Source organism: Salmo trutta, chromosome 13 (assembly GCF_901001165.1).
Source record: "Salmo trutta chromosome 13, fSalTru1.1, whole genome shotgun sequence".
NCBI classification, from domain to species: Eukaryota; Metazoa; Chordata; class Actinopteri; order Salmoniformes; family Salmonidae; genus Salmo; species Salmo trutta.
In genome coordinates, this window is record NC_042969.1 from 16923314 (window position 1) to 16936200 (window position 12887).

Here is a 12887-nt window from a genome sequence, read left to right on the forward strand (position 1 = left end):
AGCCTCTGGATGAGTAGTGTTTCAGTCTGAAACTCTCAGCCCCCTCTCTCTCTCTCTAAACCCTCTGGTTGAGTAGTGTTTCAGTCTGAACCTCTCATCCCCTTCTCTCTCTCTAAACCCTCTGGTTGAGTAGTGTTTCAGTCTGAACCTCTCAGCCCTCTCTCTCTCTCTAAACCCTCTGGATGAGTAGTGTTTCAGTCTGAACCTCTCAGCCCCCTCTCTCTCTCTCTAAACCCTCTGGATGAGTAGTGTTTCAGTCTGAACCTCTCAGCCCCCTCTCTCTCTCTAAACCCTCTGGATGAGTAGTGTTTCAGTCTGAACCTCTCAGCCCCCTCTCTCTCTCTCTAAACCCTCTGGATGAGTAGTGTTTCAGTCTGAACCTCTCAGCCCCCCTCTCTCTCTCTCTAAACCCTCTGGATGAGTAGTGTTTCAGTCTGAACCTCTCATCCCCCCTCTCTCTCTCTAAGCCTCTGGATGAGTAGTGTTTTTCAGTCTGAAACTCTCAGCCCCCTCTCTCTCTCCTAAACCCTCTGGTTTGAGTAGTGTTTCAGTCTGAACCTCTCATCCCCTTCTCTCTCTCTAAACCCTCTGGTTGAGTAGTGTTTCAGTCTGAACCTCTCAGCCCTCTCTCTCTCTCTAAACCCTCTGGATTGAGTAGTGTTTCAGTCTGAACCTCTCAGCCCCCCTCTCTCTCTCTCTAAACCTCTGGATGAGTAGTGTTTCAGTCTGAACCTCTCAGCCCCCTCTCTCTCTCTCTAACCCTCTGGATGAGTAGTGTTTCAGTCTGAACCTCTCAGCCCCCTCTCTCTCTCTCTCTAAACCCTCTGGATGAGTTAGTGTTTTCAGTCTGAACCTCTCAAGCCCCCTCTCTCTCTCTCTAAACCCTCTGGATGAGTAGTGTTTCAGTCTGAACCTCTCAGCCCCCTCTCTCTCTCTCTAAACCCTCTGGATGAGTAGTGTTTCAGTCTGAACCTCTCAGCCCCCTCTCTCTCTCTCTAAACCCTCTGGATGAGTAGTGTTTCAGTCTGAACCTCTCAGCCCCCTCTCTCTCTCTAACCCTCTGGATGAGTAGTGTTTCAGTCTGAACCTCTCAGCCCCCTCTCTCTCTCTCTAAACCCTCTGGATGAGTAGTGTTTCAGTCTGAAACTCTCAGCCCCTCTCTCTCTCTCTAAACCCTCTGGATGAGTAGTGTTTCAGTCTGAACCTCTCAGCCCCCTCTCTCTCTCTCTAAACCCTCTGGATGAGTAGTGTTTCAGTCTGAACCTCTCAGCCCCCTCTCTCTCTCTAAACCCTCTGGATGAGTAGTGTTTTCAGTCTGAACCTCTCAGCCCCTCTCTCTCTCTCTAAACCCTCTGGATGAGTAGTGTTTCAGTCTGAAACTCTCAGCCCCCTCTCTCTCTCTAACCCTCTGGATGAGTAGTGTTTCAGTCTGAACCTCTCAGCCCCCTCTCTCTCTCTCTAAACCCTCTGGATGAGTTGTGTTTCAGTCTGAACCTTTCAGCCCTCTCTCTCTCTCTCTAAACCCTCTGGTTGAGTAGTGTTTCAGTCTGAACCTCTCATCCCCCTCTCTCTCTCTAAACCCTCTGGATGAGTAGTGTTTCAGTCTGAACCTCTCAGCCCCCTCTCTCTCTCTAAACCCTCTGGATGAGTAGTGTTTCAGTCTGAAACTCTCAGCCCCCTCTCTCTCTCTCTAAACCCTCTGGATGAGTAGTGTTTCAGTCTGAACCTCTCAGCCCCCTCTCTCTCTCTCTAAACCCTCTGGATGAGTAGTGTTTCAGTCTGAACCTCTCAGCCCCCTCTCTCTCTCTAAACCCTCTGGATGAGTAGTGTTTCAGTCTGAACCTCTCAGCCCCCTCTCTCTCTCTCTAAACCCTCTGGATGAGTAGTGTTTCAGTCTGAAACTCTCAGCCCCCTCTCTCTCTCTAAACCCTCTGGATGAGTAGTGTTTCAGTCTGAACCTCTCAGCCCCCTCTCTCTCTCTCTAAACCCTCTGGATGAGTTGTGTTTCAGTCTGAACCTTTCAGCCCTCTCTCTCTCTCTCTAAACCCTCTGGTTGAGTAGTGTTTCAGTCTGAACCTCTCATCCCCCTCTCTCTCTCTAAACCCTCTGGATGAGTAGTGTTTCAGTCTGAACCTCTCAGCTCTCTCTCTCTCTCTAAACCCTCTGGATGAGTAGTGTTTCAGTCTGAACCTCTCATCCCCCTCTCTCTCTCTAAACCCTCTGGTTGAGTAGTGTTCAGTCTGAACCTCTCAGCCCCCTCTCTCTCTCTCTAAACCCTCTGGATGAGTAGTGTTTCAGTCTGAACCTCTCATCCCCTCTCTCTCTCTAAAGCCCTCTGGATGAGTAGTGTTTCAGTCTGAACCTCTCATCCCCCTCTCTCTCTCTAAACCCTCTGGATGAGTAGTGTTCAGTCTGAACCTCTCAGCTCTCTCTCTCTCTCTCTAAACCCTCTGGATGAGTAGTGTTTCAGTCTGAACCTCTCATCCCCCCTCTCTCTCTCTAAACCCTCTGGTTGAGTAGTGTTTCAGTCTGAACCTCTCAGCCCCCTCTCTCTCTCTCTAAACCCTCTGGATGAGTAGTGTTCAGTCTGAACCTCTCATCCCCCTCTCTCTCTCTAAAGCCTCTGGATGAGTAGTGTTCAGTCTGAAACTCTCAGCCCCCTCTCTCTCTCTCTAAACCCTCTTGGTTGAGTAGTGTTTCAGTCTGAACCTCTCATCCCCTTCTCTCTCTCTAAACCCTCTGGTTGAGTAGTGTTTCAGTCTGAACCTCTCAGCCCTCTCTCTCTCTCTAAACCCTCTGGATGAGTAGTGTTTCAGTCTGAACCTCTCAGCCCCCTCTCTCTCTCTCTAAACCCTCTGGATGAGTAGTGTTTCAGTCTGAACCTCTCAGCCCCCTCTCTCTCTCTCTAAACCCTCTGGATGAGTAGTGTTTCAGTCTGAACCTCTCAGCCCCCTCTCTCTCTCTAAAGCCTCTGGATGAGTAGTGTTTCAGTCTGAACCTCTCAGCCCCCTCTCTCTCTCTCTCTAAACCCTCTGGATGAGTAGTGTTTCAGTCTGAACCTCTCATCCCCCTCTCTCTCTCTAAAGCCTCTGGATGAGTAGTGTTTAAGTCTGAAACTCTCAGCCCACCCCTCTCTCTCTCTAAACCCTCTGGTTGAGTAGGTTTCAGTCTGAACACTCTCATCCCCTTCTCTCTCTCTAAACCCTCGGTTGAGTATGTTTCAGTCTGAACCTTCTCAGCCCTCTCTCTCTCTCTAAACCCTCTGGATGAGTAGTGTTTCAGTCTGAACCTCTCAGCCCCTCTCTCTCTCTCTAAAACCCTCTGGATGAGTAGGGTTTCCAGTCTGAACCTTCTCAGCCCCCTCTCTCTCTCTCTAAACCCTCTGGATGAGTAGTGTTTCAGTCTGAACCTCTCAGCCCCCTCTCTCTCTCTCTAAACCCTCTGGATGAGTAGTGTTTCAGTCTGAACCTCTCAGCCCCTCTCTCTCTCTCCTAAACCCTCTGGATGAGTAGTGTTTCAGTCTGAACCTCTCAGCCCCCCTCCTCTACTCTCTACAAAACCCCTCCCCCTGGATGAGTAGTGTTTCAGTCTGAACCATCTCAGCCCCCCTCTCTCTCTCTCTAAACCCTCGTGATGAGTTAGTGTTTCAGTCTGAACCTTCAGCCCCCTCTCTCTCTCCCTCTAACCCTCTGGATGAGTAGTGTTTCAGTCTGAACCTCTCAGCCCCCTCTCTCTCTCTAAACCCTCTGGATGAGTAGTGTTTCAGTCTGAACCTCTCAGCCCCCTCTCTCTCTCTAAACCCTCTGGATGAGTAGTGTTTCAGTCCTGAAACTCTCAGCCCCCTCTCTCTCTCTCTAAACCCTCTGGATTGAGTAGGTTTCAGTCTGAAACTCTCAGCCCCCTCCTCTCTCTCTAAACCCTCTGGATGAGTAGTGTTTCAGTCTGAACCCTCTCAGCCCCTCTCTCTCTCTCTAACCCCTCTGGAGAGTAGTGTTTCAGTGGCTGAACTCATCAGCCCCCTCGTCTCTCTCTCTAACCCTCTTGATGAGTTATCGTGTTTCAGTCTGAACCTCTCAGCCCACTCTCTGTCCTCTAACCTTCTGGAGAGTAGTGTTTCAGTCTGAACCTCTCAGCCCCTCTCTCTCTCTCTAAACCCTCTGGATGAGTAGTGTTTCAGTCTGAAACTCTCAGCCCCCTCTCTCTCTCTAAACCCTCTGGAGATGAGTAAGTGTGTTCAGTCTGAACCTCTCAGCCCCCTCTTCTCTCTCTAACCCTCTGGATGAGTTGTTGTTTGCAGTTGAACCTTCAGCCCTCTTCTCTCTCTCTCTAAACCCTCTTGGTTGAGTCGTGTTTCAGTCTGCACCTCCTCATCCCCCTCTCTCTCTCTTAAACCCTCTGATATGAGTATTAGTGTTTCCACAGTCTGAACCTCTCAGCCCCCTCTCTCTCTCTAAACCCTCTGGTTGAGTAGTGTTTCAGTCTGAAACTCTCAGCCCCCTCAACTCACTGTGGTACAATAATGGACTCACTCTCTTTCTCTCTTCCTCTGTTTCTCCCTATCAGAATAGTCTTCCCCTGTCTTCCTGTGTCTCTCTCTCCTTCCTTCCTTCCTTCCTTCTCCCTCTTCTGTTCTCTGTACTTGCCCCTCTACTTTTGCCTCTAGTTTTTTCCTATATTTGTACATAATTAAAAACATATTATAGCCATCCACAGACAGAGATTATTGGTGCTGACACCACCAGTGTTTCACTAGCCTGGAAATAGCAGTCAATTGAATTGGCTGGGGTATATTTCATCAGTTTCCTTTCCTCCCTCTAGACAGGTAATTCAATATGTATAGAAGGGGAGAGCGGCATACCTTTGTCAACAAATTGGATTAAGCGGCATTAGTGCTGCTATCTAAGAACTGTCAGGGAGGAGGTGATGGATTTAAATTGGAATGTGTGAAATTGTAAGTGTCAGCGAGAGAGTCAGTGTGTGTGGTTGTGTGCGTGTTGCATTTGTACGTGTGTGTTATGACGGAGGATAAATGTTGTAGTTGTACGTGTGAACATGTTGTTTTTATATATAAACACAATACTTTTCAAAAGTTTGGGGTCACTTAGAAATGTCCTTGTTTTTGAAAGAAAAGCTCATTTTTTGTCCATTAAAATAACATAAAATTGATCAGAAATACAGTGTAGACATTGTTAATGTTGTAAATGACTATTGTAGCTGGAAACGGCAGATTTTTTATGGAATATCTACATAGGCGTACAGAGGCCCATTATCAGCAACCATCACTCCTGTGTTCCAATCAAATCAAATCAAACTGATTTATAAAGCCCTTCTTACATCAGCTGATAGCTCAAAGTGCTGTACAGAAACCCAGCCTAAAACCCCAAACAGCAAGCAATGCAGGTGTAGAAGCACGGTGGCTAGGAAAAACTCCCTAGAAAGGCCAAAACCTAGGAAGAAACCTAGAGAGGAACCAGGCTATGAGGGGTGGCCAGTCCTCTTCTGGCTGTGCCGGGTGGAGATTATAACAGAACATGGCCAAGATGTTCAAATGTTCATAGGTGTTCAAATGTTCATAAATAATAATAATCACAGTGGTTGTCGAGGGTGCAACAGGTCAGCACCTCAGGAGTAAATGTCAGTTGGCTTTTCATAGCCGATCATTCAGAGTATCTCTACTGCTCCTGCTGTCTCTAGAGAGTTGAAAACAGCAGGTCTGGGACAGGTAGCACATCCGGTGAACAGGTCAGGGTTCCATAGCCGCAGGCAGAACAGTTGAAACTGGAGCAGCAGCACGGCCAGGTGGACTGGGGACAGCAAGGAGTCATCAGGCCAGGTAGTCCTAGGGCTCAGGTCCTCCGAGAGAGAGGAAGAAAGAAAGAATTAGAGAGTGCAATGGCACGTTGTGCGTTGTCCAACGTTGTCGTCCACGTTGTCCAATGGCACGTTGTGTTAGCTAATCCAAGTTTATCATTTTAAAAAGCTAATTGATCATTAGAAAACCCTTTCGCAATTATGTTAGCCCAGCTTAAAACTGTTGTTCTGATTAAAGAAGCAATAAAACTGGCCTTTAGACTAGTTGAGTATCTGGAGCATCAGACCCCCAAACTTTTGAACGGTAGTGTACATATTTTTAACTTGAAGATGTGACTTATATACCATTCAACCAAGTATATATATAACAACACGACGCGTGAATGTCTGATTCATTCAGTTCCACACGGATGTGTTAATGGAATTCACTCCACAATATAACAGCCACTGTACTAACAGGACCCCTGCACTGTTTACCCTCTGTCAAGGTTGTGACAGGATTGAGCAAACAATGTGGAGGGAAAAATAAGGGTAAACTATTAATTATTTACATTTCAATAATAATGCATAAGGAGACAGAAAAACAAAGCCATTACAGAGCCTGTCCCAGATATGCATACAACAATTGGGATCAGGTTTCTTACCAAGCAGTATGCAAATGCTATCTAAATGTTTAATGCAATACGTAGTTTATGGTGCTGTGCACAATGGCAGAAATGTAAGAAAAGAAATGATTTATGTCTAAATATGTAAAGACACCAAGAATGAGAAACACTCACACAATGTTGCTACATGTTCATGCTTTCCAGCTTATGTAATAGCCTAACATGAAAGAGGTGAAAGGTCAGTAACTTTCTGACCTAATTGATGTAGGCCCAATAGACACTGTGGTTAATGTGTTGTGTTTATAAGCAGGCATTATAATCCCCACCTTGACAGATGGTAGACAGGCGGCAGGTAGCCTAGGGATTAAGAACGTTGAGTTTGTAACCGAATGATTGCTAGTTTGAATCCCTGAGCCGACTAGCCGACTATGTGTAAACTCCATCTGTGCCCTTGAGCAAGGCACTTAACCCTAATTGCTCCTGGGTCACTGTTGTTAATGGCAGACCCTGGCCGTGACCCCACTCTCTGAGGGTGTCTCAGGGGGAGTTGGGATATGCAAAAAACACATTTTCAATCCACACATATTGTACACACTTGTACAGGTGTTACATAGGACAACTTTAAGCACCAACCTAATTATTATTAAACAGTGCAGGGGTCCTGTTAGTACAGTGGCTGTTATATTGTGGAGTGAATTCCATTAGCACATCCGTGTGGAACTGAATGAATCAGACGTTCACGTGTCGTATTGTTATATATATACTTGGTTGAATGGTAAAAAATGTAAAATTAAATTACGCATTAACACCTTCAATGATGTGTGTCTGTGTGAGACACTTGCATCTCTCCAGACCCTCAGAGGCAAATTTTATTCAAATTATACTTAAAATGTGATTATTTTTTGGTTTGACAAGAAAACCATCTTTCAAATCTATTTGAGGTTTGTTATTTTTCATTTAAAAACGCCTTTAATTTGTTCATTACCTGATTACTGTAATCTGTTGTCTGCAGTTGTATTGGGGGCTGTCCGTGAAATTGCTTCTCTCTAATACACAAGGCGAAGAGAACCAGCAGCATCTGTGTGTGTGTGTGTGTGTGTGTGTGTGTGTGTGTGTGTGTGTGTGTGTGTGTGTGTGTGTGTGTGTGTGTGTGTGTGTGTATGCGCATGTGTTTACATGACTTCTTAATGGCTACATCTGTTCATCAGAGCTGGATGTCCAATGGTGCCTCAAGTGAGTCTTGCCTGCCTCATCTGCCTCTCTGAAGAAAGACTCCACTACCCATGATTCTCTATGTGTTTTGCAGTGTATGCTGGAGTTCCAGGAGTGTAAGTCAGGGAAGAACATCGCTCTGAAGTGTGGGGGACCGTGTCCGTGTCTGCCTGATCTGGAACTGGTCAAACCACACAGCCACAAAACAGAGAAGAGCGGTGAGTCCCTAACCTCAACTCTAAACCTGTCTGTCAGTCTGTCAGTCTGACAGTCAGTCAGTCAATCAGTCAGTCAGTCAGTCAATCAGTCAGTCAGTCAGTCAGCCAGTCAGTCAGTCAGTCAATCAGTCAGTCAGTCAGTCAGTCAGTCAGTCAATCTGTCTGTCTGTCAGTCAGTCAATCAGTCAGTCAGTCAGTCAGTCAATCAGTCAATCAGTCAGTCAGTCAGTCAGTCAGTCAGTCTGTCTGTCAGTCAGTTAGTGTCTTAGACCATGTGAGTTTTTGAAACTGCAAAATAGAGAAGCTTTTCAGTTGTACACACCATCACATCCCAGTTACAGACAGTACACACACTCTTTAGCCACAGGGTATCATCGGGGTCCATACACACATCCCAGTTACAGACAGTACACACACCCTTTAGTCACAGGGTATCATCGGGGTCCATACACACATCCCAGTTACAGACAGTACACACACCCTTTAGCCACAGGGTATCATCGGGGTCCATACACACATCCCAGTTACAGACAGTACACACACCCTTTAGCCACAGGGTATCATCGGGGTCCATACACACATCCCAGTTACAGACAGTACACACACCCTTTAGTCACAGGGTATCATCTGGTGTTATGACGTTTAGTCTTGTTTGGTTTGACAACGCCTGTATTCATACATTATATCACTAACCAGACAGCTGTGCTCTCTCTCTCTCTGTGTGTGTGTGTGTGTGTGTGTGTGTGTGTGTGTGTGTGTGTGTGTGTGTGTGTGTGTGTGTATGACAAGACAGAGACAAGTGTCATAATTTCCCCCTGGGCTGGGTTTTTAATCTCATGGCCCAAACATGATCATGCTTTTAAACACTGTACACTATTCCATCTGTCGTCTGTAACTCTACAACTCTCACCACTATAAGTGTTCAGTCAGTGAATTAATACCCTGCCATCTGAACATTAACATGAGAGACACAGAGAGAGTGACAGAGACAGAGAGAGAGAGAGAATGAGATAAAAAAAGAGTTAGAGTTAGTTAGAGCGAGAGAGTTAGAGAAGGGTAGAGTTTTGTCATCTACGAAAAATAGAAGACATCCTGAAAGAAGGCATCCATATTCATGGCCTCATCATTGCTGCATCAGAGCCAGGGAGGAGGAGGGAGAGAGGACTGCACCCCTTAAAACATACACATATTACGCACACACACGCACGGTTTATAGATGCAAATACAGGCGCACAAGTAAACATGCAACACAAACATACGCTTACACTTGTGTAAACACTCTCCCTCGCCAAAATAATAATCTAGTCCTCACACACAAACAGTATCATGTCCATGTCTGCATGTATAGCTGTATACATAAAGAGATGTACCTCCCATCCTCCCCTCCTCCCCTCCACTCTATGGAAAGGCCTTTAGTTATGAGCATATCATGCAAAGTACAGTGAGGGAAAAAAGTATTTGATCCCCTGCTGATTTTGTACGTTTGCCCACTCACAAAGAAATGATCAGTCTATAATTTTAATGGTAGGTTTATTTGAACAGTGAGAGAGAGAATAACAAAAAAATCCAGAAAAACGCATGTCAAAAATTTTATAAATTGATTTGCATTTTAATGAGGGAAATAAGCATTTGACCCCTCTGCAAAACATGACTTAGTACTTGGTGGCAAAACCCTTGTTGGCAATCACAGAGGTCAGACGTTTCTTGTAGTTGGCCACCAGGTTTACACACATCTCAGGAGGGATTTTGTCCCACTCCTCTTTGCAGATTTTCTCCAAGTCATTAAGGTTTCAAGCCTGACGTTTGGCAACTCGAATCTTCAGCTCCCTCTACAGATTTGCTCTGGGATTAAGGTCTGGAGACTGGCTGGCCACTCCAGGACCTTAATGTGCTTCTTCTTGAGCCACTCCTTTGTTGCCTTGGCCGTGTGTTTTGGGTCATTTTCATGCTGGAATACCCATCCACGACCAATTTCAATGCCCTGGCTGAGGGAAGAAGGTTCTCACCCAAGATTTGACGGTACATGGCCCCAACCATCATCCCTTTGATGCGGTGAAGTTGTCCTGTCCCCTTAGCAGAAAAACACCCCCAAAGCATAATGTTTCCACCTCCATGTTTGACGGTGGGGATGGTGTTCTTGGGGTCATAGGCAGCATTCCTCTTCCTCCAAACACGGCGAGTTGAGTTGATGCCAAAGAGCTCAATTTTGGTTTCATCTGACCACAACACTTTCACCCAGTTGTCCTCTGAATCATTCAGATGTTCATTGGCAAACTTCAGATGGGCATGTATATGTATTCTTGAGCAGGGGGACCTTGCGGGCGCTGCAGGATTTCAGTCCTTCACCGCATAGTGTGTTACCAATTGTTTTCTTGGTGACAATGGTCCCAGCTGCCTTCAGATCATTGACAATATCCTCCCGTGTAGTTCTGGGCTGATTCCTCACCTTTCTCATGATCATTGCAACCCCACGAGGTGAGATCTTGCATGGAGCCCCAGGCCGAGGGACATTGACAGTTCTTTTGTGTTTCTTCCATTTGCGAATAATCGCACCAAATGTTGTCACCAAGTGTAACGCCCTGGCCATAGAGAGGGGTTTTTGTTCTTTATTTTGGTTAGGCCAGGGTGTTACATTGGGTGGGCGTTCTATGTTCCTTTTTCTATGATTTTGTATTTCTTTGTTTTGGGCCGTGTGTGTGGCTCCCAATCAGGCACAGCTGAAGCTCGTTGCTGCTGATTGGGAGTCACACATAAGGAGCATGTTTTTCCTTTGGGTTTGTGGGTAATTGTTTCAGTCAGTGTTTTTGTACCAGACAGGACTGTGTGCTGTCGGTTTACTATTTTCTTGTTTTGTATAGTGTTCACGTTGTTTACATTAAATTTTAATAATGAACACTAACTCCGCTGCACCTTGGTCCACTTCTTCAGACGACAGCCGTTACAGAATTACCCACCACCAAGGGACCAAGCAGCGGAAGAGGGAGGTCCGGGCGATGGAGGAGACGCCGGCCAGCAGACGGGGTCGCTGGCGTCGGTCGAGGAAGCCCGGAAGACACCCCCAAGAAATGTTTTTGGGGGGGCTAATGGGGTGGTCCGGAAGGGCAGAGGAGGAGCCCAGACCACTGCTCTCGTGGGGGATGACGGCGGAGGAAGAGAGGAAGATGATGAGGCAGTTGATTGAGGACCTGCAGAGGGATGATCTGGAGGAGCCTTGGTATGCGGAGTTGCGCGCTGTGTCGCCAGTGCGTCCGCACAGCCCGGTGCGTCCGGTGGACATGCCCAGCACATGCCGTGCTAGGAAGGGCATCCAGCCAGGACGAGTGGCAAAACCGGCTCCACGCTTCAGTTCACCAGTGCGTGTTCACAGTCCTGTCTGGCCCGTCCCTGCTCCCCGCACCAAGTCCACAGTGCATGTCCCCAGTCCTGTCCGGTCCGTCCCTGCTCCCCGCACCAGGCCCAAGGTGCGTGTCCACAGTCCTGTCCGGCCCGTCCCTGCTCCCCGCACCAAGCCCAAGGTGCGTGTCCCCAGCCCTGCCAGTCAGCAGTCGTCAGAGCTGCCCGCCAGTCAACAGTCGTCAGAGCTGCCCGCCAGTCAACAGTCGTCAGAGCTGCCCGCCAGTCAACAGTCGTCAGAGCTGCCCGCCAGTCAACCATCACCAGAGCTGCCCGCCAGTCAACAGTCGTCAGAGCTGCCCGCCAGTCAACAGTCGTCAGAGCTGCCCGCCAGTCAACAGTCGTCAGAGCTGCCCGCCAGTCAACAGTCGTCAGAGCTGCCCGCCAGTCAACAGTCGCCAGAGAGGTCAGACTGCGCTGAACTACCGGAGTGGCCAGACTGCGCTGAACTGCCGGAGTGGCCAGACTGCGCTGAACTGCCGGAGTGGCCAGACTGCGCTGAACTGCCGGAGTGGTCAGACTGCGCTGAACTGCCGGAGTGGCCAGACTGCGCTGAACTGCCGGAGTGGCCAGACTGCGCTGAACTGCCGGAGTGGCCAGACTGCGCTGACCTGCCGGAGTGGCCAGACTGCGCTGACCTGCCGGAGTGGCCAGACTGCCCCGACCTGCCGGAGTGGCCAGACTGCCCCGACCTGCCGGAGTGGCCAGACTGCCCCGACCTGCCGGAGTGGCCAGACTGCCCCGACCTGCCGGAGTGGCCAGACTGCCCCGACCTGCCGGAGTGGCCAGACTGCCCCGACCTGCCGGAGTGGCCAGACTGCCCCGACCTGCCGGAGTGGCCAGACTGCCCCGACCTGCCGGAGTGGCCAGACTGCCCCGAACTGCCGGAGTGGCCAGGGACGCCCGCCAGCCCGGTGAGTCCTGTGCCTACGCCTAGGGCCAGGCCTCTGTCATGTCTCCCCAGCCTGGTGAATCCTGGGTCAGTGCCGTCAGAGCAGCCAGGGTCGCCCGCCAGCCAGGCGCAACCATCGCCGCCCGCCAGCCGGGCGCAGCCAGGGTCGCCCGCCAGCCGGGCGCAACAAGGGTCGCCCGCCAGCCAGGCGCAACCATCGCCGCCCGCCAGCCGGGCGCACCCATCGCCGCCCGCCAGCCGGGCGCAACCATCGCCGCCCGCCAGCCGGGCGCAACCATCGCCGGCCGCCAGCCGGGCGCAGTCAGTGTCGCCCACCAGACCTTCGGCGCAGCCAGGTGCGCCACCGAAGAGGGCGACGTCAAGGGTGGAGCAGAGGCCACGTCCCGCACCTGAGCCGCCGCCGTAAGAAGGCCCACCCGGACCCTCCCCTTCAGAGTCAGGTTTTGCGGCCGGAGTCCGCACCTTTGGGGGGGGGTACTGTAACGCCCTGGCCATAGAGAGGGGTTTTTGTTCTTTATTTTGGTTAGGCCAGGGTGTTACATTGGGTGGGTGTTCTATGTTCCTTTTTCTATGTTTTTGTATTTCTTTGTTTTGGGCCGTGTGTGTGGCTCCCAATCAGGCACAGCTGAAGCTCGTTGCTGCTGATTGGGAGTCACACATAAGGAGCATGTTTTTCCTTTGGGTTTGTGGGTAATTGTTTCTGTCAGTGTTTTTGTACCAGACAGGACTGTGTGC

General features: G+C 49.2%; 1 protein-coding gene across 2 annotated transcripts in view; it reads left to right on the plus strand.

Annotated features, from left to right (window-relative positions):
• LOC115205337 (testican-1) overlaps nt 1–12887 on the plus strand; it is a 373161-nt gene that overhangs the window by 313362 nt on the left and 46912 nt on the right. For both annotated transcript variants that reach the window (XM_029771183.1, XM_029771184.1), the window contains one exon: nt 7723–7846. In XM_029771183.1, coding sequence (XP_029627043.1) covers nt 7723–7846 — 124 coding nt within the window. The remainder of the gene's footprint in view (nt 1–7722; nt 7847–12887) is intronic.